Raw genomic sequence first — 26,437 nt, 5'->3', positions numbered from 1 at the left:
ACGGCTTTACTCAAACCCTCCTCCCGCTTTATTTCAAACATCATAAAATATACACACAGAAAAAGGGATGAACGGGAGGGAAAACGCTGGGGAGCAAGGAGGAATGTCTCCGAAAACGCAGCATCAACTTAGACAACAACGGGAAGCAGCTGCCATGGAGCACCTTCCATGTCCAGGCAGACGGCATCTCCACCACGCACCTGCCGGGCCTGCAAGAAGGAGAGGGATGGGCGTGAGCCCTTGCACAGAGGGGAACGGCGGGGCAGCCCCGTACTGAGCAGCTCCCTGATTCACCGGAGGAGAGCAGGCACGGGCTACGGCAGGGTTAAGGACGTCACCTGTCAGGGTGCCCCCGTGGATTTCTGGATTTGCTCCTTTAGAATAAGGATGCTTTGCCGCTGCTCTGGGGGCAGCATGGCGATCTGGTCTGCCGTCAGCTGCAGAACCTGCATGATCAGGGCCGCCTGTAGGGAGAAAGGAGAATCAGAGACGCGCTCTGCCCGAGCAGCTATGGGTTACCACAGCCAGGAGGTGGATGCTGGAAGGACAGAGCTTCCTCTGCAGCAGGAGCTGCAAGCGGCCCAGGCTCTGCGCAGAGCAGGGTAAAATAACCACCTGCTCCAAACGTGGCAGGATCGGCGCCTCTGGAGCACAAACTCCCTGAGGCATGGCTGTCCTCTGATGCGGTGAGGCACGCAGAAAGTGCTGTCCCCAGTGTCTCATCCCTTCCCATCTGCCCACGCACCTTCTCGTGATCCTGGGGGGTGACCTGGCTCTGTCCAGGACTAAAGCCTCCGGGCTGACCAGCTCCCTGGACCCCTGCTCCAGGAATGCCTCCTCCTTGCATGCCTGCCCCTGCCATGTTAGGAACCTGTGGGCACAAGAGGAAGGATAAGGACTCGGGGGTCTCTGGGCTCAGCTAAGCAACTACAAGAACACAGAGGGAACGGTCAGACAGATGCCCACACAGCCGGCCCCGGCCCGTGAGACGCTGTGGGTGCCCCATCAGCCAAGCAGAGGTGTTGCAGTACCTGGCGGGGCCCCTGCGGGCCGCTGGCTCCCATGTTAAGCGGTCCGGGACCCTGTATCCCACCAGGCATCGGGCCACGTGGGTTGGGACCAGGCCCTCGAGGCTCCAGGCCACGGGGCTCCATGACCCTGGCCTCCATGGCCCTGGCTTCCAGCACTCGCGGCTCCAGGACCCGCGGCTCCAGGCCTCGGGCCTCCAGGCCTCGGGCCTCCATCACGCGGGGCTCCAGCCCTCGTGGCTCCAATCCTCGCGGCTCCAGCCCTCGGGGATCCCTCCCAACTGCAGAGGAAAGACGAGGCAAGCTGTAGAGGGGAGCAGCGCTGGGGGGGTGGGGTGGGAGTGAGCCCGCTGCCTCCTTTGCCGGGGGGTTTAGCAAATGCCAGGAAGACGCGGGGCCAGGGACAAAGGAGACATGCCTGGAGGAAGTCCCTTGCTCTGTGGGACTGTTCCTCCTTGCCTCGGGGTCATTTCACTGCCCAAATTCCCTTCTCGTGTCTTGTGTTGAGGCAGCGGGCTCCACTCTGCCCCCTCGTCTGTTTGCTTTCAGCCACCCATTTTTTCATGCCCCCTCTCTCACCTCGAGCATCCATCAAGGGCCCCCGCGGCTCTCCCATCAGTGGTCGGGGTTCTCCCATGGGTCCCCCCCTCATCTCATGGGGGGGGCCACGGCTGTCATGGCCCGGCATGTGGTGCATAGGGGCTCCTTGGTGGGGCGGCCCAAGGTAACCTCTGGCGCAGAGAGATGAGGAGAGCGAAGCAGGAGGAAGAGAAAAAGCGAGAGTGTGAATCAGACACGGGCTTGGCACGGTCTGGGCAGAGCGCTGGATTGCCCCCAAAGCCGGCCGCAGGGGAGGAGGGCGAGGCTGGCACAGGGACGAGTGCTGTCCGTCCCAGGCCACAGGGCCGCTGGTATCACCCTGGGGATGCCCCGTCCCCGGGGAAAGGGGGCTGGCCCCTGTGGTCAGCAGCACACAGGCCTCCGACCGGGCAGCCGTGACTCCCGGAAGGCTCATGCCATCCCTGTCCTCAGCAAGAGGTCACCCTTGGGCAGGGGGCAGTGCGAAGGGCTCTTCTCCTTCCCTCTCCCCTCACCTGGGCTCCACTTCTCCAGTGACCGAGAGCAGCGTCCCTCCGCGAGGGTCATTCGGGGCATCTCCCAAAAGGCCTCGCGGCGGCGGGCCACTAGCAGGTAGAGGTCCACGCTGCATAGGGGCCCTCGGGTCTGGCATGGGCACTGCCAGGAAGACACACAAGAACTCGTGAGGATCTGCGCAACCAGTGCTCTGCTCGGACTGTCCCCCAGCACCCTCGGGGCTGGGATGCGGACAGCCTCCCTGCTCCCCGGCGCAGGCAGATGCGCTGTGCGCGCTGCCGGGGGAGCAGCCCCTCGCACAAGGCCAGAGCGCACCAAAGCCCCTTTCCCTGGGTGCTCGTTTCATCCCTCTCTTTCCCTCCCTGGCTCTGCCTCAGGCTCCTTACAACACCAGGTGGCCAAACCGAGTGCGGGCGCCCCCGTGGTGCTCCCTAAGAGTGCGGGTGTCAACGCCGTGCTGATGTGGGGCCAGGAGCAAAGCAAGACCTGGAAGGCTCCCGGCAGTAAGGTGTCAAAGGGGGCCGGATCCTAGGTGAAGACCTTCTCCAAGCAGGCTCTCTTTTCCACTGGTGACTCGCCGTGCACAGCACTAGTGCGTTCTCTCCTCCTGGCCCTGGGGAAGATCCTGCCTCCTCCTAACTCTGCCGGACTACACAGAACGGTATGCCAGTCCCCGGCCCTCAGCACAGCGGGGTGACGGCTGCTCTCTGCACACCCCATAACGAGCTCCATGACAGCGGGGAGCTGGCAGGTGCCGGGATACCTTGAACGCGTTCGATAGACGCAGGCCTGGCAGGTCCCACGGGCGAAAGCTGAAGGTTCCCTGGGCAAGCAGCAGGAAAAGAGGGAGAAGAGCAGACACGTAAATAGTGTATGCACACATGCGCTCAGCCTTGGGGACAGCGCTGCCGCAGCCCGCGGGGGCCTGCTGAATCACCTCCGCTCCCTGGCGTCCCCCAGGACACCTGTGGAGAAGATGCTGCCTGCTGCCCATCTGGCTGTAGCAGCCTCTCCCACTAACGCCACCTCTGTCACCGCAGGCACGGCAGCCAGCTCGGCAGCGTGCCGGACCGGGCACGGCTTTCCCTCGCTCACCGTGTGAGCACGCGGGGCAGGGGAGCGAAGCGCCCTGCCAAGAGAGATCAGCGCGCCGCAGGGCCACGCTGCGCCCCCCAGCGCAGTGAGTCGGCTCCTGCCCGCGGCTCCCCGCGGCACCCCCCAGCACCGGCTTTCTGCCTGCTCTTCAAAACCTTCTGGGCATCAGCAAAACTGCCAAGAATTGCAGGCCCGCTCTCAGGAGGATGGTGCCCACCCCGAGAAAAATGACAGTCAGCTGCCCTTAGGACATCTAAGGCTGGAGGATCTCAGAACAGGTTTGCCACCTTCCCGAAACAAGGCCTAAGATACAAATCTAGGGGAGAGGTGCTAGCTCCCTGCACGCCTTGCTACTGGAAGAACAGGAATGCCTTGCCTTGTTTGCGCTACCCTCGGCACATGGCTTGATGGGGCAGCCACGCAATTTGCCGAACGGAAAGGAATCCGGCTCCGGGGCTGGGCCGCACAGACCGTGCCTGCAGAGGGAGGGAGGGAGGAAGGGCCAAGCAACCGCTCGCTGCAAAATTCCCTGCCAAGCCTCGCGCTCACTATCACAAGCAAAAGCAAAGACTCAGCTCCCTCTGCTGGGCACGGCACAGAGAGCACAGGGAGACACGGGCAGACACCGCGGCAGCACAGCTGCTTCCCAGCACCCAGGCAGCGAAGAAGGACAAGGACTGGAGAAGAGCAAGCTCTGCCTGCCTGCACAAGCACAGGGACAGATGCGGGCTCAAAGAGAGACAGAAAACGCAGGCACATCCCGCCCTCTGGGGCTCTGCGGGGACTGGCAGCTCTCCCGGTTTCCACATGTCTGCACAACACAGGGCAGAACAAGCTGGGAACAAACTGGTGCATGGGCTGGAGCCCTGGAAGCAGGAGAGCCGTTACCACAGCCTTGTGCCTAAGCGAACAAACCCAGACGTGGCCCAGCGCTACAGGAGCTGCCCCATCTCCAGACAACAAGGCTGCAGGCAGGGGCTCTCCCGGTGCAGCGCTGCTCAGTACCTGTAGCCTGGGCCCCTGCTGGAGCGAGGCTCACGTGACACACAGCAATAACTTCACCTCTGTTTTACCTTGTCCACGCTCCAGGGGCACGGGCCCTCCTCCTGGCATCCCGACCTGCGGCTGCAGCCCACCTGAGAGGGAAACGGCACGGGTCAGATCCCTCCCTGGCTGTCCCTGCACAGCCAACCAATTCCTTTGGCCCGAAATACCTACCCCCTCCCAGATCCTGGGGTAGCATCCGGAAGCTTATTTTCTTGCTGTTGGTTCCCCACGGAGACAAGCCAACTTTCTGACCTGCTGCTGGCAGCAGCCACAACCACAGTCCACAGCACGGGAGGACAAGTGCTCCCACGGGAAGGTACAGGGGGGCTGTCTGCAGGACCCGCCTGCCCGGGGCAGCCCAGCCACCATTCAGCCAAACACCACGCACTCACCTCCTGGAGCCATGGGGCCAGGGCCAGGGCCCTGCACAGCGGCTGCCATCTGTCCCGGTGCCGGCACTCCTCCCTGCATAGGCGGCTGCATCAGAGGGGGAGCGCCGTTTACGTGCATGCCACCCTGCCCGGGAGAGAAACCAGGCCTCAGCAAAGCCCTGTCACCCAGGCACACGCAGCCCGGCTGGGAAAGCCAGTGCTGGCAATGCCTGTCGCTTGCAGCACGGTAAGTGCATCTCAGAGGCTCTTACGATGGGCTGGGGCTGGGACGATGGGGTATTCTGTGGGTTCAGCTGGGCATTTGGCCCTGGCCCCGGTCCCGGTCCTGGCCCAGGTCCTGGCACTGGCTGCTGGTTGCCTGGGATCAGAGGAGGAACGCTGGTCTGGCGATGCAGGATTTTCTAGGAGCAGAAGGAGGAGAAAGGAGTTCTCTTCCACCCCCTGCAACAGGCTGCCACCAATATCCTACCGGCCCCAGAAGAGGCAGCAAGGGACAAACCAGTGCGATCTCCGGGTCGACGATCCTCATTACCACCTGGGCCTGCAGCAGGGCGTAAGCCAGCTGGGGGTTCTGCAGCAGCATGTTCCTGGCTTCCTGGGGACTGTTCTGGACGCACAACTGAGAATACACACACACAGATCACAGCTCTGACCGGGCATGACATGGGTCGCGAGGGCACAGGCAGCTGTGATAGAAGGTGCTGAGCTCAGGCAGAAAGCAGGGAGCACAGCCCTCCACTTCACTCACCTTCATCTGCTTCATCAGCTCAAACATCTGCTCGGGTGGCAGGCTGGCAACTGCTCGGCTGATGGACTCAGGGGCATCTTCAGGATTGACAGGGTCCCCATAGGGTGACTCTATGATGGGTGCACCCGTGCCCAAGCCTGCAACACCGTTTGGAATAGAAGCTGTGACCTCATACAGCAACATGAACTATCTTTAACTGTCTGCTCACCAGAAGGGAAGTGCCATGCCATTAAGAGGAGGCAGCAAAAACAGGCGGAACATGTGGGAGACAGAAAACGCAGCTCAGCCCCAGCACCCCTCTGGCAAAGCTGCTCGCTATGTTGCTTGGAGCACGTCAGCTCCACCAGGTCTCCCCTTCACCAGACTCACGGAACGGGTACGCGCTGTATCACCGAAAAGGCCAAGGCCAGCGCACCATCAGTTTTCTCCGCTACCAAATTCAGACTCACTCTTCAGCTCCTCCTTGTTCTTCTCGCTGGCCGCGTTGTCAACACGCAGGGCCCTCCCGCTGAACTCTCGCCCGTTCAGGTTCCGCATGGCACTGAGGGCCGTCTCCTGATCCTGGTACTCACAGAAGCCATATCCCTTCGGCTTTCCCGTCTCCCTGTCATACACCAGCCTGCGCAGTGAGGAGGAGAGAATCATGGCCACTAAGGGTGGCACAGGCACAGAGCAGTGCCCCGCATCGCCTGGGAGCGGGCTGTCGGGACAGGCCGAGTAGGAGCACTGGGAGCAGAGCGAAGGTGCCCGGGACGGGTCAAGGTGTGTGACAGCAGGCCCTCAGCCGGAGCCAAAAGGCCTCCCGGGCCCAGGCCGACGGGTGCTCCGCTGATCCCAGAGCTTCAGCGCCCAGGAAAGCCACCAGCCTGAGCGCTGTGCTTCCCGGGGCACATCTCCCACCCCCTGACAGCAGCTCCCCGAGGCACGGGGCTGCCCTGGCTGCCCCCGGAGGGCTCCCGGGTGCTCCCAAGCCCTTCAGTCGGAGCTCTGCGAAGCCCGGCGCCCAGCAAGGAAAGCATCCCTGCAAAGCCCCCCGCACGCTGCTGCTCCGCGGCCCCGGCCCGACAGGGCGCGACCAGGCCCCGGCGTTTTACCCGCGCGGAGGCCGAGGCGGCTGCCTGCGGCGCGGGGCAGGCCGGGGGAGCAGCACGGCCACGCTCGGGCACAGCACGGCCGCCGCGGCCCCGCAGACCCCCCCCCGAAGCTCACCTGAAGCTGACCACGGGCCCGACCTCGGAGAAGATGTCCTTCAGCTGCTCCTCGGTGGCCTCGTACGGGATGTTCCCCACTGCGGAGACAGACGCGGCGCTCAGCCCGGGCGCGGCCCCGGCCCCCCCCACCCCGCCCCGGGGAGCGGCTCCCCGGGCAGCCGAGGGCCGAGACCCGCCGCCCCCCGCCCCCCGTCCCCCTCCTCCGCCCCTCACCGAAGACGGAGCGCAGGGAGCGGTCCACGGCCGGGTCTCGCACCGCCAGCCCCGCCATGCCGCCCGCACGGCGCCGCCCCCCGCTTCCGCCCGGCCCCAAGGAGGCGGCGGCGCCGTGCTCCGGCCGGGAGCTCCGGGGGGAAACGGAGCCCCGCGACAGCGCGGCCTGGGAGCTCGGTGCGGGACGGCCGGGCGGGGGGCGGCGGGCGGGCGGCGACGGGCTTAGGGGGGCCCTTCCCGGAGCAGCCGGTCGCGAGGTGCTGGGCACCGGCCCTGAGGCCTCGGTGCCCCGGGTCCCGCTTGGTGCCGGGCCCCCCCGTTCCCCTGGGCCCCCCGTGCCCAGCCAGCCGCAGCCCCTACGAGCTCGACGCCCCCGTGCCCCTCAGGCGGGCACCACGTTCCCGTTGGCCGTCAACATCCCTGCGTCCTTCAGGTCCGGCGTCCGGCGCCCCAACGTCCCGTCGTCCCGACCGGGATGGCCGCAGGGGACCGAGGCGACACCGTCCTCGCGCTGGCCACGGAGCCGCGCTTCGCCCAGCGGCTGAGGTGAGCCCGCTGAGGTGAGGGGTGGCTGGGGGTGGCCCAGCGGGGCTGAGGCCCTGTGGCCGCTCGAGGCGGCCCTGAGCGTCGGCGGAGCCAGCGCTGCGCCCCACGGGGAAGAAGCGCCTGAGGTGGCCTCGGCCTTGCAGGCGGTATTTGGAAGAGGAGCGGCTCCTGGATGCGCGATACCGGCTGCAGAAGGTGCCGGGGGGCAGCGTGGCCCTGCCGGTGCTGGAGGCGAAGCTGGCGGAGCAGCGGCTGCGGGCGCTGCGGGAGAGCGGGCCCCTGGGGCTGCCCTGCAGGCTGCTCCGGATCCAGGTGGGTGCTGCTCGGGCATGGGCTCAGGCCGGTGGCAGCAAAGGACCCGTGTGGCAGCCTCTCTTGCCATGTCCCACCCGCAGAGCCCCGTCCCCTCCAAGGCGGCCAGCGTGCGGACGCCCGCCCAGAAGCTGCGCAGCGAGCTGCAGAGGATGGTGCTGGGCTTGGGAGAGAGCTGGTCGGAGGAGCTGGAGCGTGACGTGCCCCGCTCATGGCAGCGGCACGGAGACCTGGTCTTGCTGAGTGAGGACAGCTTCAGCGCTGCGCTGTGGACGAAGCTGGGTAAGGGGAGCAAAGCTTGCTCACATGGCTGCCGCTCACAGAGCTGCCCGGCCTCTCCCAGCAGGGCTGTGTTGCAGGCTCAGCGCTCTGGGAGACGGTTGCCTCGGCTCTGGGTGCCCAGCGCCTGGCCAGGCGAGGACGGGTGCTGCCGGGCGGGATGCGGTCCCCTAGTGTCACCCTGCTGCTGGGCCAGGACGGCTGGGTGGAGCACGTGGACAACGGCATCAGGTAGGCAGGAGCGTGCTGCAGGGCACGGCTGTGGCATCAGCCTGGGGAAGGGGCTGCTCTCACCAGGCTGGCGGTGTCCCCGTAGGTATACATTCGACATGACCAAGTGCATGTTCTCCCCGGGCAATATCACGGAGAAGCTGCGGGTGGCCTCGCTGCCGTGCGCAGGGGAGGTCCTGGTGGATCTCTATGCAGGTACCAGCCCTCGGGGACAGCAGAGAGGTTCGGCAGGGCAGGCTTGCAGAGGAGAGCAGGCAGAGAGCGGTGATGCAGGTATTGATAGCATCCGGACGGAGGTGAACCGTCACTAATTCTGGATTGAAAAATGACCTGGATTGGAAAAATTCTCCAGGATCTGGCTTAGAGCTCCTGCCCCATCTGGAAGCCCTTGGGTGACCTGGCACTGTGGTCCCTCCTGTGTCCCTGTTGCCTTTGGACACTTCAGCTGACCTTGTGCTCAGGCTCCGCAGAGTGCTGCTGTGTAGTTAGTGCTGGTCAGAGGAACCGTTTGAATCCAGGGAGAAGATTTGCCCTCTTTCTGAACCTGGATGTTGTTTCTGAAAAGCTCCCCTTGGTGCCCTCACTATATTGAGTGCGATGTGCTTCTATGACAAGCCGGTGCTAACTGAAGCGTGCAGATGGTGTGACCATTCCTGTGCTGTAAGGTGACTGGGGACGGTGTGTCAGGCTTCTGTGCGTGTGAAGAGCTCTGTTTTGTACTTAGGGAAGTTAGTGTTTCCAGTCCGTCTCACAGAGAAAGGATGTGGCGCTCACAAAACTGCTCTTGATTAATTAAAATAAATGTTAGTCTTGACACTTTTTGCATAGGCTGGAAGCAGAGCAGGACAGGGTAGGTCTTGAACCAATGGGTAAAGACTGAACATAAAATAAGTTCCTCTGTAATCATTTTTCGAGATGAATTTTGCTTTTACAAGGGTGAGGGGGAAACAAAATTCCATTTTGCAGGCATTTCCCCAGTGTCTAGGTTTGTTCCAACCCAAAAAGCAGCTGCATAGAGCCAGGGCAGTAATCCGCATCCTGACCTGCCTCCGGGGAGGAGTGCAGACCTCAGGAGATACCTGCACCGTGCCCACTGCTGCTGCCACCTCTTCTGCCCCCAGGGATCGGCTATTTCACGCTGCCCTACCTGGTTCACGCAGCGGCTGCCTTCGCCCACGCCTGCGAGTGGAACCACCATGCCGTGGAGGCCCTGCGGAGGAACCTGGCACTGAACGGCGTGCAGGACCGCTGCCACATCCACCACGGGGACAACAGGCAGGTGAGCGGCACCCCCTGCGCACGGCGTCCTTCCCCTGCGCGGTCCCTGCTCACCACCCTTCTCTTCCCAGCTGCGGCTGCAGGACGTAGCTGACCGGGTGAACCTGGGGCTGATCCCCAGTTCTGAGGAGGGCTGGCCTGTGGCCTGCCGTGTCCTGAAGAAGGGCACAGGAGGGGTTCTCCACATCCACCACAACGTGGAGGCTCTCCCCGCGCCGCCCTGCCTGCAGCCTGCAGTTCCAAGGAATGAGCAGAGACCTCCGGAGGACAGCAGCTCTGGAGAACGGGAGTTGCAGAGCCCTGAGGAGATGGAAGGCAGTGGGAAGGAGATGCCGGCAGCCAGGGTCAGGCCGGAGTGGCAGAGGTGGGCTGAGGCCAGCGCGGCACGGATACGGGGGCTGCTGGAAGAGCTGCACGGGCAGCCGTGGCGGACCAGCATCCTGCACATTGAGGCAGTGAAATCCTACGCGCCACACGTGCATCACATCGTGCTGGACCTTGAGTGCCGTCCAACACTGCCTGCCTAGCTGGCTGTGGGGCCTTGGCGTGGCTCAAGGTCACGCGAAACAGGGGTGGCAGCGTTGGTGGCAAGGAGATGTGACGGTTGTCTGCCGAGTGCCAGCTCAGGACAAGCAACACCGGGGACAGTTTCTTCCACAGCTCTGAGCTGGGGCAGGTTTCTGCTCTGAGAACCTCTGACAGAGGTCTCATTCTGCCAGTCTCTGTTTTACATCCCTCCTTCCAAGGTGGCAGCACTGCCCAGCAGCGAGCTGGGTCCCTGCCATCCGTGCCCCGCGCAAGCTGCGTTAGGCAGGAGCTGCACAGGAGCTGTGTCACGGCCGAGGATGGGGCTGAGCTGGGGCTGAGTGCGCCCCGAGTCCTACCCTAGCTCTGCCTGCTGCTGCTTAGTGCAGGAGCATCACGCTGGCACCTGTAGCTTCTGCTCTGGACGCATGCTGGCACTTTCAGCCCCATTTTCACAAGGAAGAGAGCTGCAGGACCAAATAAACCTCAGCATTCATGCTGGGCTTTGTTTCAGTGCGTCAGGTACAGACTCTATTCTTGTCTTTACCAGCATGCTTTTTTTTTTTTTTTTTTTACTGAAAACAAGTCTGTTCGTTTCAGTTTCATCTTACCTTTTTTTTGTTGTTGTTGTTTCTCAGAAATAAAAACGTTTCCCGCATCTCTGGCTGGCGTCCAGTTAAACTACAAACACGGGTGCAAGCGTGGGGGCCCTGCATCCGTGCACGGCGGGAAGCCCCGTCCCCGCACACCCAGCCCCGCTCCCTGCCGTGCCCCACCGGCTCCCGGTTACACCAGCGGGCCCGGCAGCCACGGCGGCCCCGCCGGCCGCGTGCCGGAGCAGCCGTCCCCGTGCGGCCCCGTGCCGGAACGAGGGGAGGCGGGGGGCCGGGACCCGCTCCAGCCGCTCCCCCCCCCCCCGTCCCTCGCCCACCTCCCCCGGAGCCCAGCCGGGGCAGCGGGGAGGGGCGGCTTTATGGCGGCGCGCGTGTGCTCTTGGGGAGGAGCCGCCTTCCCCACGGGGCCGCGAGCAGGCGCGCCCGCGAACACCGGGGCGAAGCGAGCGGCTCTGCCCAGCCCTGCCGGAGCTTTGGGCACGGCCGCGTCCGGGGACCGGGGCCGGGGCCGCCGGAGGAGGAGCGCAGCCCCCGCACCGTGCGTCCCGGGGCCGGGGGCTGCGGGCGGGCGGCCGGGGCCGGGGGAAGCCCGGCGGGGCGAGGGGCGGGCGGCCGGGGGCCGCCCCCTGGGGCCGGGCCGGGCCGTGCCGGGCCGCGCAGGTGCGGCGGGCGCCGAGCCCCTGGGGAGGTTGGGGCCGCCCCCGCTGCCGGGACCCGCCGCAGGTACCGGGGGGCCGCGGGGTGGGCGGGGGGGGGGGGTCGCAGCCCCCGGGAGTGCGGGCGGGTGATGGGCAGGGGCTTTCCCGGGGGGCGGCAGCGCCGTGCCCAGCGAGCCGGCGGCAGGGGGGCTGGCGGCACGCCGCTGGTAGCAGCCCCCCGCCCCGCTTTCCCTTTTAGCCATCCCCTGAATCTCAAGCTTGGCTTTCGCTCTCCTGCTGGAAGCCCTGGGCTGGGGGGGGTCCGGGCCGCGGGAGCCCCCCCCCCCCCCCCCCCCGCGCTGCCTCCCGGCCCGGGCGGCGTCGGGCACGGGAAGCCCCCCCCCGGCCGCGGCTGGAGCGGGGACTTCCCGCAGCGAGGGGCCCCGCCGGCTGTCCCCGTGCCCCGCCGGCTGTCCCCGTGCCCCGCCGGCTGTCCCGGGGCCCCGCCGTGCCGGCTCCGCGCCGCGGACCCGCGGAACTCGTTCTGCCCTGCGAGCGGGGGCCGGCGGCGCTGGGCGGTGAGCTGGGAGCAGCAGGCGGCACGGCCCGGCCCGGCCCGGCACGGCCCTGCCCTGCAGACGGGCTGCAAACCGCGCCCGGGCGCCGCGCTGAGCTGCGCTGCCCGCCCGGGGCTTGCTCGGCCTCGGGGTCGGGGTGCAGGACACCGGGAGGGGACCCCGCTGCTGCGGCCCTTGTCCCCGCTTTGCTCGGGGAGGTGGCAGGCGGCAGCTTTTCCCGCTGCCGCTCCGCTTGCGCGCGGGGCGCGGGTCACGGCCGCCGCGCTCCGTCCTCCCCAGGCCTGTGCCGGGGCGCTGGGCGCAGGCGGCGATCACGGGGGGCCGGCTGAGCTGATGGGGGGCGAGCCGGAGGCAGGCCCGAGAGCCGTGCCCGGGGAAGGCTGCGCGGTCAAGCGGGAGGGTGACGTGGGCTGGAGGTGTCGGCTGGCTTGGGGACCCCACGGCGCGACGATCGGGGCTGGGGGTGGCCTCCAACCCAGGGATGGCAGCGAGTCCTGCCCGTGCCGCGTGGGGTTGGGGTGTGACCCCGTGGTGTGGTTCGCTTGCTCCCAGCACAGACGCATCCAGCTCCTTCTGGCAAGGGCGAGCGATTTCTGGGCCAGGTGATGTCGGAGGCTGTGGACCTGTCCTTCCTGTCGGATGTCGAGAAGGATTTGATCCTGCAGGTCCTGCAGCGCGACGAGGAGCTCCGTAAAGCAGAGGAGAGGAGAATCAGGTGCGGATGTGCCTGGGCAGGCGGGGTGCTGTCTCCCCTGGTTCACGCAGGGGGTGGCTGGAGGGGCGAGGACCGGTGCGGTGGGGCTGGCTGGGAGCTTTGTGCCGGTCTCAGGGTCTGCCTGCGGTTCTGACTCTCCTGGTCTTTGGGTCGGAGCAGGCGCCTGAAGAATGAGCTGCTGGAGATCCGGCGCAAGGGGGCCAAGCGGAGCAGCCAGCGCTACAGCGAGCGGACGTGCGCCCGCTGCCAGCAGAGCCTGGGCCGCATCAGCCCCAAGGCCAACACCTGCCGGGGCTGCAACCACTTGGTGTGCCGGGACTGCCGTTCCTATGGCCCCAACAGCTCCTGGCGCTGCAAAGTCTGCACCAAGGAGGCGTGAGTATCCAGGGACCGATTGGCATGGACCTTCTGAATGCTGCTCTGTTCCCTTCCTCTGCCCGGTCGCCCCAACTTGATGCCCCTTGGCCACCCTCTCTAGTCCAGCCCTGGGCTCTCAGCCTGGTCTTCTCCACCACAGGGCAGTCGTCTCTGTCGTAGCTTCCCCAGGCTGCTCAAGGTGGGCAACCGTGGTTGGGCAATCGAGAACTGGGCTGTGCCGTGCTCTTGGGTCTCCTTTGCGCCTACCCTGCTCCTTTCCCCCCTTTGTGTGACTCCAGCCTGTGTTTCAGGCAGCCCAGTTTTCCCTCTCTCCCTTGCTTCACCTGCCATACAGAACCCCCGTCTCACTCCATGTTTTCTGATGGTGCAGCTGGCCCACCATGGGCACGGTCTCTGCTCAGCCTCCCGCTGGGCGCGCTCCTCTTGGCTGGTTCCCAGCACCATGGGCATTTGAAGGGTGCGGTGGGACGCAGGGAACGGCCCCTCACTGCCCCTCTGCCCTGCAGGGAGCTGAAGAAGACAACAGGGGACTGGTTCTACGACCAGAGGGTCAACCGCTTCGCCAACAGGCTGGGCAGTGACATTGTGCGGCTGTCTCTGCGGCACAAGTCTGCAGGTAGGGCCACCGGTGAGGCGGTGCTGTGCCACCAGGTGTCGGAGCGATGCCTTCTTCCCCAGCCTGTCCCTCCAGGACGCTCCAGCTCTCCTTGGCCTGTGCCCAGATCGGGGTTTGCCAGGAAGACCCTCTCTTCGAGGCTGTGGGCTTCTGTGCTGGGGAGCGAGCCCCTCCTGAGTCCTCTCTGCTTTCAGCCAGCAAGAGGGAGACCGTGGGACAAACCCTCCTCCAGAAAGCACAGCTTGGTGATCCCAAGAACATCTCTGCATCCCGGCAGAAGAGCCCCCAGGAGCCCCGGAAGGCACACAGGTGAGGAGGAGCCGTTCTGAGGACCCTGTGTTTGGGGAGGGGTCACCGATAGCCCATCCGGGTGCAGGGGGGACAGCTGTGGGGACGAGAGAGAAGCTGCCACCCTGCTCTGGTCACGGCGCAGAAGGTCTCTCTCAGACCAGCTTCCTCGCCAAACGGGATGTGCCTGTGGTTTCGTGTGTCTGCAGTTTGTTTCCTGATGCCTCAGACCCTCGGGATGGCAAGAGTGACACAGAGTCCATGGAAAACATGAGCCTGGATGGCTACAGACCTGGTCCTGGTGCCGCTGGGGGCAGGTAAGGGCAGGCTGGGACAGGTTGTCTGCAGCAGTGCTGGCCTGGCAGAGAACGAGGACCTTCATCTGAAGGCTGTCTTTGTTTGCTCGCTGCCTCGGCCTGGGGAGGGAGATGCTGGCTCTTCTTGCCAGCCCGAAACCTCGCACTGGGCAGACAGGTCCTCTGCTCCCTGCGCTGTTCCAGGCTTGTTCATGCAGCTCTTCGGAGCTTGTGGCGAGAGCAGCTCCCAGCCAAAACTTGGTTTCCTGGCCGTGCTTCTTTTGGCTGACGTGCCGGCCCGAGACAGACCTTTTCTGTGTCCTCTGCAGGAGAAACTCTCTGGAGAAAGCTGCCGCTGTCAAAGAGGGAAAACAGGTTGCTGCACCAGCAGGACCCGCGGTGGCCAGCCTGACTCTCCCTCTCCCCTCCAGAAGCGTGCTCTCTGCCTCCAGCGGTCGGGTGAGTGCTGGGGCTCAGGGCTGGGAGCCCTGCGGTGCCCCCTCTGCCCTGCTCTGCACTGGGCTTCTCCCTCCTAGGAGGCTCCCGTGGGAAGCCGAAGTAGCGTGTTGGCGGATGAGCATGAAGCCTTATTCAAGAAGAACCCCCGGAGGGTGGTGAGACCGGCGGGTGAGAGCCGTGTGGAGCCCGGGGAGGCTTTGGTGCGGGTGCACGAGGCCTGGGCAGCTCCTCGCGGTGACGGAGCCGCAGGACTCTGCTAATCCTGCAGCCTCCTTGTCTTGCCTCCCCATCTCCCGTGCAGACTACACCAAGTCGGTGATTGACCTGCGCCCAGAAGACCTCGTGGGTGAGGGCAGCACCCTGGGAGACAGGAGCAAGTCGGTCCCCGGCCTCACCACGGAGCTGGTGAGACCCTCGGCGGTGCTGGTGCTGGCTGGGGAGTGAAGCTAGCTGTGGGGTGGAGCTGGCTGCACTGCTCGCGTGCCCGTACCTCCCCGCCGCTCCCCACGCAGACGGTCTCTCTCTCGTTGCAGGATGAGGAGGAGGAGGACATCGATAACCTGGTGGAGATCCATCGCCAGAGGGTGGCCCGGGGCAGCATGCGCAGCGGCACCTCCTCGGTGAGTCCCGCGGCTCGGCTGCGCTCTAGAAGCTGTGGAGAAGGGCAGTGCCGGCTGGCCGTGTGGGAGGGAGGCTGGGCTGGCTGCTCCTGGGGCACGGGAGCTTCGTCCCTTTGCGTGGAGTTAAAATACGGAGGAGCTCCCAGCTGTTTCCCAGGGAGCCTGCGTGTTAGTGGGGTACTTAGTGACCGTCCCCAGCCAGGAAGGGCTGGTCTTGGGCTAGGAGAGGGGCTGTGTGGCAGAGCTACCAAGAACAGCCTTGCTGAGGGCGAACGGGATGGTGAGGCTGCGCGGCTCAGGCCGGCCGTGCCTTCCAGAGCACACTGGGGAGCATGGTCAGCATCTACAGCGAGGCCGGCGACTTCGGGAACATCACGGTCACCGGGGGCATCTCCTTCTCCCTGAGCTACGAGCTGAAAACACAGACCTTGTTCATCCACGTGAAGGAGTGTCGCCAGCTGGCCTACGGGGACGAGGCGAAGAAGCGCTCCAACCCGTGAGTGCTGGGAGGGAAATGGTGGCGGCGAGCTGGGGAGGGACAGGCTGGTGGCGCTGCGCGGACCAGTGGCTCTGCTGGTGGTGCTCAGCAGGGCGTGGGGTGCCCGCGGGAGTTGGGAGCTCTAAGTGGGGGTTCTTGGTGAGGTGGGAGGCCTGGGCTGTCCTCGGGGGCTCGGGGGCGATGAACTCCACCTGCTTCTCCCCACAGGTATGTGAAGACCTACCTCCTGCCTGACAAATCCCGGCAAGGGAAGCGCAAGACGACCATCAAACGCAACACCGTGAACCCCCTGTACAACGAGCTGCTGAAGGTGAGCGGGGATGGGCTGGGGGCAGGCAGCTCCCCTCCGCTGGGGGCCAGGCAGGCGCTCAGCCCCTGGGGATGCTGCTTGAACAGCACCGCAACAAGGGGTTCTCCCCTGCCGTGGTTCTGCTTTCCCCTCCCTGGTAAAACAGGAGCCCTGAGGGCGTGGGCTCCAAACCCTGACGTGGAGGCTTGGTGGGGGGTGTCCTACATGCAGACGTCGTGCCCAGAAAGCCGGAAAAAAAAACCACATTTCCAGGCTGGGTCACTGCCGTAATATCACTGTGGTGTCTAGCCCTTGGGTGCTGTGGAGGCACATCTGAAGATGTGAGTGTGTGTGTCCTTCACAGCCAGCGTTCCTGGCTCCTGTGCCGTCCCCCAGGGCAGGGGGTGCTTATCCATGGACATGGCTTTCCCTTGGAGAAGGCTCCTTACCACCAGGGCACGGCGGCCTGGTTGTGCAAGCCGGAGGGCAGCACGGCTGCAGAGGCACAGATAAGGCAGTTCTGGCCCCAGCAGCAGAAGCACTCAGCGCTGCCCTTTACGCTCCCGGTCCCCACCGCGGCTGGCACAGGGCGGTGGGAAGGGCTGGTCTCCGTCCCCGAGCCCTGCTGGAAGGAGGCGGTGCGTCCCGGCACTCTCCGACAGGAGGGAAGTGGGAGCTGGAAAGCATGGCTTGGTTTCCAGGCGCTTGTGGCTCAGCTCGCCACAGCCCCAGGTTTGCTGAGGTCTTGTGCTCTGACCACCTGAGGCTCGGTGGGCTGGCAGGGCTTCCCCTGCGGTGGGAAGGAGTGGGGCGGCTGGGTGCCACGAGCCCTGGATGTGCTCCGAGGTCAGCCCACCTGCACGCTGGCACTGCTGCCCTGCACCTGGGGCCTTCAGCGGGCTTTCCCCCCCTCTGTTCTGGGGGAGCTCAGCACAGTCTGGGGGCTGCCGCCGGCTCACCTGTCTCTTTGCTGCCTCTCCTCCCAGTACGAGATTAACAAGTCCCTCCTGCTGGCAAGGACGCTGCAGTTCTCGGTCTGGCACCACGATCGCTTTGGCCGGAACACATTCCTGGGGGAGGTGGAGATCCCCATGGACTCCTGGAACTTCGACAGCCACCTGGAGGAGTTTCTGCCCCTGCACGGCAAGGTACCTGCCGCAGCCCTCGTGCGTCGTTCCTGCGTGCGAGGATGGCCCTGAGTGGGCAGAGGGGTGCAGGGGTCTTGGTCGAGCTACTGAAAGGCTTGTGCCAAAACAAGTCTTCGGAGAAACAAAGACCCCAGGTCGGATAGCAGTGCTGTCAGAGTGAAAAAGGCAGATCTAGGCTTACTTAAGCCTGGCTTCACTTTTCCTCAGTATATCCCATGTAATGCAGTCAGATGTCTCTCTGCCCAGTCAGGTATTTTCATTCTGTTTGCTTGATTGCTCCAAGACTGCAGCTCTTCCTGTCTCCCTGCCCCAGTAAGGAAGAATGGGAGCCAACTTCAGGGAAACAAATGGGGGAAATTGGGCTCGGCATCCTGTTGTGGGCTGCAGAACAGTGCAGTGAGAGGATGTTGTGCAGCTGGATGGCAACAGCAGATGCTTTTGCTGTTGGACCTATTCAGGAGCCTGGATCTCTTGATGAGCTCCCGATGCAGACTCAGCCCTTTGCATCGCTGGGGCTCAAGCGGCTTGTGGCTGCTGAGCTAAACGGGGGTTTCCTAAGGGATGCGGTTAAGGCAGAGTACCATCCCAAAGGAGCTGGTCTCTGAGCCTGAGCTGGTGACTGCTGGAGAGGGCCTGCAGGCATTTGTGCCAGCTAAGCCATCTCCAGAAGAAACCAGCCCTTTTGGCCAAGAGCTGGTAGCTGCTGTGTGCAGACCAGGCTGTTGCTGTGTCCGCTTTGGCTTCTTCACAGTGCTGTGGTAACCCGGTCATTGCCTCTTTGCAGACCGGGGCAGATGCTGCTGGCCTCCACCAGTACAAGGGCGAGCTGGTTGTCTCCATGAAGTACATCCCATCTTCCAAGCACCCTGGGGCTGGGAGCGGCAGAAAGGGTGAGTGCTGGAGCTCCACCGTCTTTGTGTAATGGGGGCCATTCACTGCCCTCTGCAACGTGCTGGAAATTCCCATCTCCAGATACCTCGCACTCCTGTGGGAACTGCTTGTGACCGAGCAAGCTGGGCGGATTTGTTGGGTTGTGCAACGTGAGGTGTCTGAAATGCCTGTGAGCTGCTGGCTGCTCCAGGTCACGGCAGACCTGGCTGCCCTCAGGCTGGCTGAGCAGCTCCAGTGCTTTCCTGAGACTGGATCACTGTCACCAGTGCTGGTCCCTGGTCCAGGCTGGACTGTCAGGTCCCACATGGAGCTATTTGCCTTGGCAGCCAGGGCCAGCAAGGGAGGAGGCAGGAGGAGTTACCACCCTGGGATCTGTACCTGCCTCTGAGCAGAAGGCCCTTCTGCAGGACCTTTCGGGGGGGGGGGGGGGCGGAAGCAGTGGTGAAAATTGGTTAAATCTTGCTCTGTTTTTTTTTGTTTGTTTGTTTGTTTTTTGTTTTTCCAGGCAAAACAGGGGAAGGTGGTGAGCTCCAGGTCTGGATCAAAGAAGCCAAGAACCTCACAGCTGCCAAATCTGGGGGGACATCAGACAGCTTTGTGAAGGGGTGAGTGTGGGTGCTGGATCGGGAGGCTATGGCAGATGGGTGAAAGCACTGCCCTCCCTGGCTGCCTCCCCTGACACTTCCTGGAGCTGGTGTGGAAATCCAGGGGAGGGAAGTGTCTCTTCATTAACTGCCCTGTGCTAGCTGCGTTTGTACCCCGAAAGTCGCTGTCTGCCCATCTCTTACTAGAGATGAGTTTTCAGTAACAAACACGTTCCTGGGTTTGGGCCAGCTGAGAAGCGCTGCTCAGGGTCTGTGAGGCCCGGTGCCTGTTTGTCATGGCTGGAGGCTGCGCAGAGGGGTCCCCTGAGCTGGGGAGGTGCTTGTGCTCTTCCTGCAGGCTTGGCCCTTTTCCCAGGCTAGCAGGGCCATGTGCCAGGACTGGCTCCTCCAAAAGCTGCCATCAAATTGCCTTCCCGGAGGTCACCAAGCAGCCAGGCAGCTGTGACTTGGGCTACCTGTGGAGGTAGCTGCATGTGTGTTGCTAACTCCAACGGGGCTGCTTCCCCCAGCTACCTCCTGCCACATAAAAACAAGGCCTCCAAGAGGAAGACGCCTGTGGTAAAGAAGACCCTGAACCCTCATTACAACCACACCTTTGTCTACAATGGCATCAACCCGGAGGACCTGCAGCACATCTGCCTGGAGCTGACTGTCTGGGACCGGGAGCCTCTGTCCAGCAATGACTTCCTTGGAGGCGTCCGCCTGGGTGTGGGCAATGGTGAGGAGCTCTGGGGCTGCCAGGGAGGAGCTGCGATCTGCAGAGGGGTGTGGGGGCAAGGAAGGCTGCTGTGGTGGTGGGAGAGGCCCCACGCAGCCTCTCACAGCTGTAGGACCAGCGCTTTTGCCTGGGGCTGCCTCTGCTGCAGGGAAGCCGCTCCTGTGCGGAGGCTGTCTGTAACTTCTGCCCGTCTCCTTTCTCCAAGGGATGAGCAACGGGCAGGCTGTGGACTGGATGGACTCCACGGGCGAGGAGCTGAACCTGTGGCAGAAGATGCGCCAGTACCCAGGCTCGTGGGCGGAGGGCACGCTCCAGCTCCGTTCCACCATGGCCAAGCTGAGGCCGTAGGCAGCGGCACAGGCAGCAGGCCTCACCGTGGGGCTGGCACAGCTGCGCTGGAGCTGCAGCATGGCCAAACAGGGGTGCCAAACTTAATTATTTTTTGCCTGTGTTTTAATAAACATGACCTTCTCTAAACAGGCTTGGGCAGAAAATCTTCTTGGCCTAGCTTCTCTTAAAGGGTTTTTGCATTTGTCGTAAGCTTTGGACCAAATTTAAGGCTGAACTGGAGTCCTTGTGGGCCCTCCCTTCTTTCCCCCCAGGCACAGTGCTTTGAAACCACTCTGAGCGGTTGGGTTTCTTTTTTTCTTTTTCTTCTTTTCCTCCTCCCACCCTCTCTGTTTCACAATCTGCTCCCTCCTTGTCTCCTCCACTCGCCTCCCCAGGGAAGGTGCTGGCACTAGGGCTCTGGTGTAGCGAACAGCCCAGCTCAACCCCTAGCTGTGGGGCCATGCTGGACAAGGCAGGCAGGGTCAGCTGGTGTGCGTGGGGCTGAGCTGGGGGCTGCAGCGTGGGGCTGTGCATGGGGAAGGGTCGTGGGGACGTGGGGCAGCACAGCACAGCTTAGCTTACTGGGGGCAGCTGCCCCGTCCCTGCATGAAGGATGAGTTTCCCCGTGCCTCTCTGTAATACTCTTTCTACCAAAACTGATATTTTTTATACAAATTTATTAATTTCAAGTTAATATTCTACTGCCAAAACAGTTCCCAGGAAGGGTGCCACAGTGCTGGGTGGAAGGGGAAGCAAGTGGTAGGGTGCAGATCACGAGCCTCTGGGGTACTCTGCGCACTGGATGTCTGTTACCGTCTGCTGAGCATGGGGCCATTTGCTTCTAATAAAGGCTTTCTGATGGTTCTGGCAGGAGCCTGGCATCAGTGCCTGGCCAGCAGGACTGAGCCCAGGCAGGGAGGGAGCAAGTTTAAGTTGTGTATGAGGTGAGGACGGCCACGATGAGGGTGAAGCTGCTGCAATAGAGGCATTTGTAACGTCGCCCTGCATGTTCTTCCCTCCCCTCCCTCCTCTGCTCTGGCAGCCTTCCTAGGATTTGGGGCACTCGCTCGTCTGCAGTCTGTCCTCCCGCTGGGTTCCCTTTTCCCTCCTGCCCTGGAGTTTGAACAGAGGCACTCCAGCCTCTCCCGGTGTGGTCCTGCCTGGGGCTGAGCCACCCTGCCCTGCAGCCGAGCCACCCTGCCCTGCAGCCAGACGGGGCTCCTGGCTGCTGCGCAGTGGGCACGCTGCTAGCACGTGGCCCCCTGTCCCATTTTGTGCTCACCTCTCAGTGCCAGAGCAGCCTGAGAGTGGCTCCCTTCCCCCTGGAAGTCCTTGGCATCCCGGTCCTCCTCTACAGTGGGCGACTAGAAAAGCAGAAAGGAAGGTGTCCGTCCTCTGAGGGGGGTGGCAGGGGTCTCCCTGGTGCTGCCTCAATCGCAGGGGTCCCCGCTCTGTGCCCGCTGGGCTGCCTCCTGCTCGCTCAGCAGGTAGGTGTCGATGAAGTCGAAGATCTCGTCTGGGCTGATGGGCAAGATGTAGCGCTCACGATCGGTGCCCGCTTTGTCCAGCAGCACCATGTTGAAGTGGGAGCGGGTGAGGTGCAGGAACTGCCTGGGGGTGCAGAGGGGAGCTGGTGGTTAGGGCTGGGGCCCCTGCTTTGGGGCTGAGCCTTCCTACCCCACCCAGCCATGGTCAGGCCCTCCTGAGGGTGGTGGCTTCTACCTCCTGAGGGCTGAGAGGTACCAGTCCCTCCTGGCAGCTTGGTGGTCGGGCTCCCCTTATCCCCCTGTTCTCCTGGAGGCACCCGCCCTGGATGTCCAAGACAAACCCCTCCAGCTGCTCCTGCCAGAAGGGCCACGTACCCTGCTGCCGGCCTGCCCCATCCCGTGGTACCTGAGCTCCTCCATGATGCCAATGGACAGCTGGTGCTCCCGGATGCGCCCCACTTCGTGCGGGGGCTGCCCCACCAGCTCGATGATGGTGACGTGCCGCAGGTCCAGCCCACACGTGGCTTGCTGCAGAGGAGAAAGGGAGGTGGTGAGAGGGTGCTGGTGGGGCACGAGAAGGGGGCGGTGCGAGGCCTCACCTGCAGCATGGAGATCTGCATCTTGTAGTAGCGGTTAGCGGAGTCGGGGGCTGAGATGACAAGGAGCCGGCGTTTCTCGTAGAACTGATCCAGCAGGCTGGCTGCCGAGTTCACAGCTGTGTTGATCTGCATGGCTGGGGCATGAAGCGAGCGCATGAGCACAAGGAGGAATGCCATTCTCTTCCCTCTCTTCCCCACGCCTTCTCTCTGCTAGGCAGCGTTGCCCCTGAGTGCTGGGCATCTCTGCAAGCAGGTCCTCCCCTGCCCCTCGCCACTTACGTGCACAAAGGGGCTGGGAGCCTGTCCATTGCTGGGTGGACTGGCAGACCCGCAGGGAGGTGCCCTGGCGCTCGTAGCCCCCGTCGCACAGGTACTCGCACGTGGCACCGTAGTTGTTGCCGTCAGAAGTGCAGGAGAGGTAGCCGTGCTGCGGAGGCTTCAGCACAGGGCAGCGTCTCACTGTGAGGGAGGAGGCCAGGTGAGATCAGGCGGCCGAGCAGGCTAGGGGTGTAGGACACGGCCCCGGGGTGCAGGGCCAGGAGGAGAGAGCCTGCAGCCCAAGGGAGCCCTCTTCACCTTGGACACGGATCCTGAACTTGCAGCTGGCTCGGTTGTACGCCTGGTCGTACGTGGTGTAGCGGATCACGTGCTCTCCTTCAGGGAACTCTGAGCCAGGTTCTGGGCCCCGCAGCATCACCCTGCAGCCAGCAGATGGGTTTCTCGGTCAGGGCCCCAGGAGGGACATTCAGATGTCGCCCAGTGCAGCCCCCAGCCTTGGCTGGAGATGCCAGCAGCGCCTCCGTGCTCACCTCTTGATGACACCGTCGGCAGAGTCCTTCACGCGCGGTGGGTCCCAGTACACCGTGGCAGTCAGCTTGCCTGGCTCTGCTATCCGTTCACGGGAGTCCGGGCAGCGGATCTTGGGAGGTTCGACATCTGCCCGCAGGAAGGAGGAATAAGCTTGGGGAACCTGTGGATGTCGGGGCTGTGCTACAAGAGCAGGGCACTGGGTGTCCAGCAACCCCACAGCTGCTGAGCACAGCCTGGGCACCAGGAGCAAGCAAAGCCTGGTGTAACGCCAGCACTGAGTGCCCGGGCTTGGCCCCAGTCCCGGAGCGATGCGCCCTGCACCAGCCTGAGCTCTGAGGCTAACAGCACCTGGGTCAGGCACTGGGGGTGACGCCTGCAGGCACAGAGGGGACGGCGGGCAGCGCTGCCCACGGGGGTGCGTGCCCCAGCAGCATCGGGCTGGCCGACGGGCTGGGAGGACGGCAGGGTGAGAATTTACCTACACAGATCGGCTCGCTCCCGCTCCAGCGCCCGTCCTCCATGCACGTGCGGCTCCGGTCGCCCTCCAGCTGGTAGCCGGGCAGGCAGGTGTAGTCGCAGCGGGAATCCATCTGCACTCCAGCCGAGCACACGTACGAGCCCCGCAGCACCGCCGGCAGCACGTGGCATCGGATCTCTGGGCCAGACAGAACAAAGAGGGGAGGGAAGCGGCTGGGCTGGCCGTGCCAGCGGGCAGAGCGCCCGGGGCTGGCTGCCCCAGGGCTGGCGATGCCCACGGGGAGGCCGGCGAGCCGGATCAGCGGGGCATACTCACGTCGGCAGTACGCCATCCCGGACCAGCGGCGGCTGGGCAGGCACTGCACGGCGCTGCGCCCCACCAGCCGGTAGCCGCGGGCGCAGCTCAGCTCGCAGCGCGTCCCCAGGCTGCTGCGGTAGGAGCCCCCCTGGGGCGAGTAGCAGGTCGCCTCTCCGCGGTGGATGTTCAGCGTGGCGCACCACTGGGGCACTGGGGGTGGGGGGGGGTAAAGGGAGGTAAGGGAGGCACTCGGCTGCGCTGTGCCTCGGTTTCCCCGCGGGGAACTGAGGAACGGGCCTGGGGTGCCGCTACCTCGGCGGTAGTCCAGGGCAGGCTCAGGGGGGGCTTCTTCCACGTACACTTCATTGGTGTGGCTCTCAGCGGTGTAGTAGCCGGACCCTGGCGAGGAGGAGAGAGATGAGGGGGCCGTGCGACCCAGGTGATGCTGCCTCCCTGTGCAGCAGCACAATCCAGTCCCAAACTGTCCCTCGAGTCCCCAGAGGGAAATCTCACCTCCGGTTAGACTTTGCCCTGTTGTCCCAGTGCCCTGCTGGGTCTGGCAACGCTAGGAAGGGTTAAGCAGGGCAGACAATGAGCCCCGTCCCCAGGGACGTGGTGCATGCTGGCACCAGCCCGCAGACTAAACAGCCACAAGGGCAGACGCGGTTACGGCAGGAAATGGGTGCTGGCCTAAAACGGGCTGGCAGAAACCCCTGGCCTTTCACTGCTGGGAAGTCATCCTCCAGCCGATCCTACTGAACTCTCCCTGCCCCTGCGCCACGGGTACAACCAGCTCTGGTCCAGGGGGAAGGAAGAAAACCTCTCTCCTGCCCGTCCCAGCAGCGCAAGGGAGGAGAAGCACACCACCTCGCTGGAGAGGGCCGGGCAGAGATGCAGCCCTCGCTTGCGTTCCAGGGCAGGACGAAGCTGCTGGAGGGACGGTGCTGGAGGAGCTTGGCCGGAGCTGCTGGACCCACGCCACCCCTGCTGAGACCGGCCCCTGGCCCCCACGGGCAAGGGGAGGACAGCCCGGTGAGGGCCTCGCACCAGCGGGGACCCTCTGGCCTGCACGACCCCGATGTCCCCACGGCGAAGCGACCGGTGGGGGCAGGCAGGGAGGCGCGGGGGGCTGGGGAGGAAGCCCTGCACGTAGAGAGAGCTGGCGCCCTTCCCTGCGGCCCCTCGGCACGTCGGCCGGCCGCGGCATTCCCCAGCACTGAGCTCACGTTTCCGCCGCTTTTCCGCTGGCCCCCGCCAGCGCTGCCCCCTCCTCGCCCCCCCATTGCTGCGGGGAGCCCATCCCACCGCACCCCCCGCTTCGGTCCCGCTCCTGGGGCTGGCAGGGATTGTCCCCCAGCGCTGCGTGCACTAACCCAGCCCGGCAGCACCCATCTCCCCTTCCCCCCGCGCCTGCCCTTGGCAAGTTGGGGGTATGAAAGCTGAGGCCAGCAGCAGCCCCTCCGTCACGTGGAGGAAACTTTTATTGCAAACCTCTCCTACGAGAAGCTTACTACAGCGCGACTCCCCCCGCTCCCCACAGACTTGTGAAGTCACCCACTCCTTGCCACAAAGCCTTTCATCCTGCTGCCCTTCCCACGCCGTCTGGCGCCAGAGAAATACGGCAGCCTCTGGCGAGCCCAGCACCAGGGCTGGCACCGGCGGGGCCAGCAGCGGGGATGTGCAGCGGGGCTCCTGCCCTGCGAGCAGGGCTGCGCAGCCCGCGGGCTCTGCCCCACCGCCCTGGGGGCTGCCCCCTCCGTGCAGACGTGCTGTTGCATTGCAGATGCTCCCTTTCTGGGGCAGGCACTGCATTTTCATTCTCACCTGGGACGGTCTCAGCCTGGCAGGAGCATCCCCTGGCAGCACCACGAGGGGAAGGGGAAGGGGAAGGGGAAGGGGAAGGGAGGATGAGAGCCCTGGCCCGGCTGCCCAGCCGCGGGTGGGCTTGGGGCTGAGCGCTCCATCCAGGCAGACATCTGCTCACCGATGGCTCCGGCGGGAGCGGGGAGTCAACGGAAAAGTTTAGCTCTCACAAGCAGGGTTGTGATGGAGAGGCTGGTTATTTGCTCATCTCTGGATGCTTCCCAGCCCCGTGGCGGTGTCTGCTCTCCTCTCCTGCCCGGGCCCAGCGGCGCAGGCCCCGATGCTCTCCCTGGCAGCACCGTACCAGGACAGCTCTCCTTCCACCCACCAGCCTCTCACCTCCACCCTCACCCGCCCCAGCGCCCGCTGTCCCCCTGCAAGCCCCCGCAAGGGGACCCGTGCAAGTGCCACCCCGCGATCCCCGCGGCACCCACCTTCGTGCCACGCGGATGAGACCAGCCTGGTGAGGAACACCAGCAGGACGGGGGCCGCCTCCTGCGCCATGCAGCGGGCTGGGGGACAGGCCAGCCCTCCTGCCGGCACCCTGCAAAGACGGAAACGGGCTCGAATCGGCACGCGGCTCCCTCCGTCGCCCTGTCACTACACCGCCGTCTTACGCTCCTGCTTGGCCGCGCTGCCTCTGCTGCGTAAACCCACTTTTCCCCTCCGCTGCCTATCCCAAACATTCAAAAGGCATGAGTCAGGCCCAAGACGACGAGACTGTCAAAAAGAATAAGTCCCAGGACTGCCTATTTTTCGGCGCACCTTCCGCTTCTCCAAGGCTTCCAAAGCTTTTCAGACGTTTCTCTGCGAGCGGCAGAGCCAGGAGCCGCTTTCCGAGCGAGAGCGAGCGGAGGAGCTTCCACCAGCCTGGCCAGACTCCTGCAACGGGAGCTGCGGCGACGGGAGGCTGAGGACAAAACCACAGGAATCAGGCCCCTTTTTTTTTTTTTTTTTTTTTTTTTTAATTTTTTCCACCGGGGAAGGGCTGGCTCGTGCGGGGACGAGCCGAGGCTGCAACGAGAGAGGAGGAAACCTCGCCGCGAAGCCCGGCCTTTGAACCGAGTCCCGCGGGCGAGCGGTTCCAGCCGCGCTCCGGCTTCCAGCCCGGCCCCCGGCAGGCAGGGGGCTGCGGCCCCCGGGCACCCGCGCCCCGACGTGCGGGGCCAGCGGGCACGGGGGGGGGGCCCGGCGCGGGCAGGTAGCCGCTAATTACGTGGC

General features: G+C 64.3%; 4 protein-coding genes across 13 annotated transcripts; 2 read left to right on the top strand and 2 right to left on the bottom strand.

Moving 5' to 3' along the window:
- Positions 1 to 10: 10 nt before the first annotated feature.
- CSTF2 (cleavage stimulation factor subunit 2) lies at positions 11 to 6,985 on the bottom strand. Of its 3 annotated transcripts, XM_040572924.1 has the most exons (15): positions 6,830 to 6,985; positions 6,615 to 6,693; positions 5,855 to 6,024; positions 5,406 to 5,542; positions 5,157 to 5,276; positions 4,909 to 5,058; positions 4,658 to 4,781; positions 4,292 to 4,354; positions 2,887 to 2,946; positions 2,123 to 2,264; positions 1,608 to 1,759; positions 1,032 to 1,309; positions 746 to 871; positions 339 to 464; positions 11 to 209 (listed from the first exon to the last, which is right to left on the bottom strand). In XM_040572924.1, the coding sequence occupies exons 1-14, from the start codon at positions 6,885 to 6,887 to the stop codon at positions 342 to 344; spliced, it is 1,782 nt and encodes a 593-aa protein (XP_040428858.1). In that variant the 5' UTR covers positions 6,888 to 6,985; the 3' UTR covers positions 11 to 209; positions 339 to 341. The 3 variants fall into 3 exon arrangements, with proteins under 3 accessions (XP_040428858.1, XP_040428859.1, XP_040428860.1); XM_040572925.1 differs by lacking the exon at positions 2,887 to 2,946; XM_040572926.1 differs by lacking the exons at positions 1,608 to 1,759; positions 2,123 to 2,264; positions 2,887 to 2,946.
- A 171-nt stretch (positions 6,986 to 7,156) lies between these two features.
- On the top strand, positions 7,157 to 10,658 carry TRMT12 (tRNA methyltransferase 12 homolog). Its single transcript, XM_040572932.1, has 7 exons — positions 7,157 to 7,375; positions 7,519 to 7,687; positions 7,771 to 7,969; positions 8,047 to 8,197; positions 8,283 to 8,392; positions 9,319 to 9,476; positions 9,547 to 10,658. The coding sequence occupies exons 1-7, from the start codon at positions 7,305 to 7,307 to the stop codon at positions 10,000 to 10,002; spliced, it is 1,314 nt and encodes a 437-aa protein (XP_040428866.1). The 5' UTR covers positions 7,157 to 7,304; the 3' UTR covers positions 10,003 to 10,658.
- A 217-nt stretch (positions 10,659 to 10,875) lies between these two features.
- SYTL4 (synaptotagmin like 4) lies at positions 10,876 to 19,833 on the top strand. 4 transcript variants are annotated; one of them, XM_040572918.1, is made up of 17 exons: positions 10,876 to 11,152; positions 12,388 to 12,545; positions 12,705 to 12,920; positions 13,430 to 13,539; positions 13,734 to 13,848; positions 14,037 to 14,144; positions 14,453 to 14,582; positions 14,660 to 14,750; positions 14,884 to 14,987; positions 15,116 to 15,202; positions 15,520 to 15,698; positions 15,909 to 16,011; positions 16,977 to 17,138; positions 17,923 to 18,028; positions 18,535 to 18,634; positions 19,144 to 19,352; positions 19,558 to 19,833. In XM_040572918.1, the coding sequence occupies exons 2-17, from the start codon at positions 12,436 to 12,438 to the stop codon at positions 19,698 to 19,700; spliced, it is 2,073 nt and encodes a 690-aa protein (XP_040428852.1). In that variant the 5' UTR covers positions 10,876 to 11,152; positions 12,388 to 12,435; the 3' UTR covers positions 19,701 to 19,833. The 4 variants fall into 4 exon arrangements, with proteins under 4 accessions (XP_040428852.1, XP_040428851.1, XP_040428850.1 ...); XM_040572917.1 differs by lacking the exon at positions 10,876 to 11,152 and adding an exon at positions 11,233 to 11,337 and having other exon boundaries at positions 12,383 to 12,545; XM_040572916.1 differs by lacking the exon at positions 10,876 to 11,152 and adding an exon at positions 11,663 to 11,830 and having other exon boundaries at positions 12,383 to 12,545.
- A 124-nt stretch (positions 19,834 to 19,957) lies between these two features.
- SRPX2 (sushi repeat containing protein X-linked 2) lies at positions 19,958 to 26,332 on the bottom strand. Of its 5 annotated transcripts, none has more exons than XM_040572930.1 (11): positions 25,982 to 26,318; positions 25,651 to 25,889; positions 23,666 to 23,752; positions 23,372 to 23,563; positions 23,057 to 23,233; positions 22,578 to 22,704; positions 22,345 to 22,466; positions 22,048 to 22,227; positions 21,769 to 21,902; positions 21,576 to 21,697; positions 19,958 to 21,293 (listed from the first exon to the last, which is right to left on the bottom strand). In XM_040572930.1, exons 2-11 carry the CDS (start codon positions 25,718 to 25,720, stop codon positions 21,113 to 21,115), a joined length of 1,392 nt encoding a protein of 463 aa, XP_040428864.1. In that variant the 5' UTR covers positions 25,721 to 25,889; positions 25,982 to 26,318; the 3' UTR covers positions 19,958 to 21,112. The 5 variants fall into 5 exon arrangements, with proteins under 5 accessions (XP_040428864.1, XP_040428863.1, XP_040428862.1 ...); XM_040572928.1 differs by having other exon boundaries at positions 20,330 to 21,293; positions 22,578 to 22,738; positions 23,061 to 23,233; positions 25,651 to 25,760; positions 25,982 to 26,327; XM_040572931.1 differs by having other exon boundaries at positions 20,331 to 21,293; positions 25,651 to 25,760.
- Positions 26,333 to 26,437: the final 105 nt, after the last annotated feature.

Source organism: Cygnus olor, chromosome 13 (genome assembly GCF_009769625.2).
Source record: "Cygnus olor isolate bCygOlo1 chromosome 13, bCygOlo1.pri.v2, whole genome shotgun sequence".
NCBI classification, from domain to species: domain Eukaryota; kingdom Metazoa; phylum Chordata; class Aves; order Anseriformes; family Anatidae; genus Cygnus; species Cygnus olor.
This window is presented reverse-complemented; position numbering and strand designations above follow the sequence as displayed.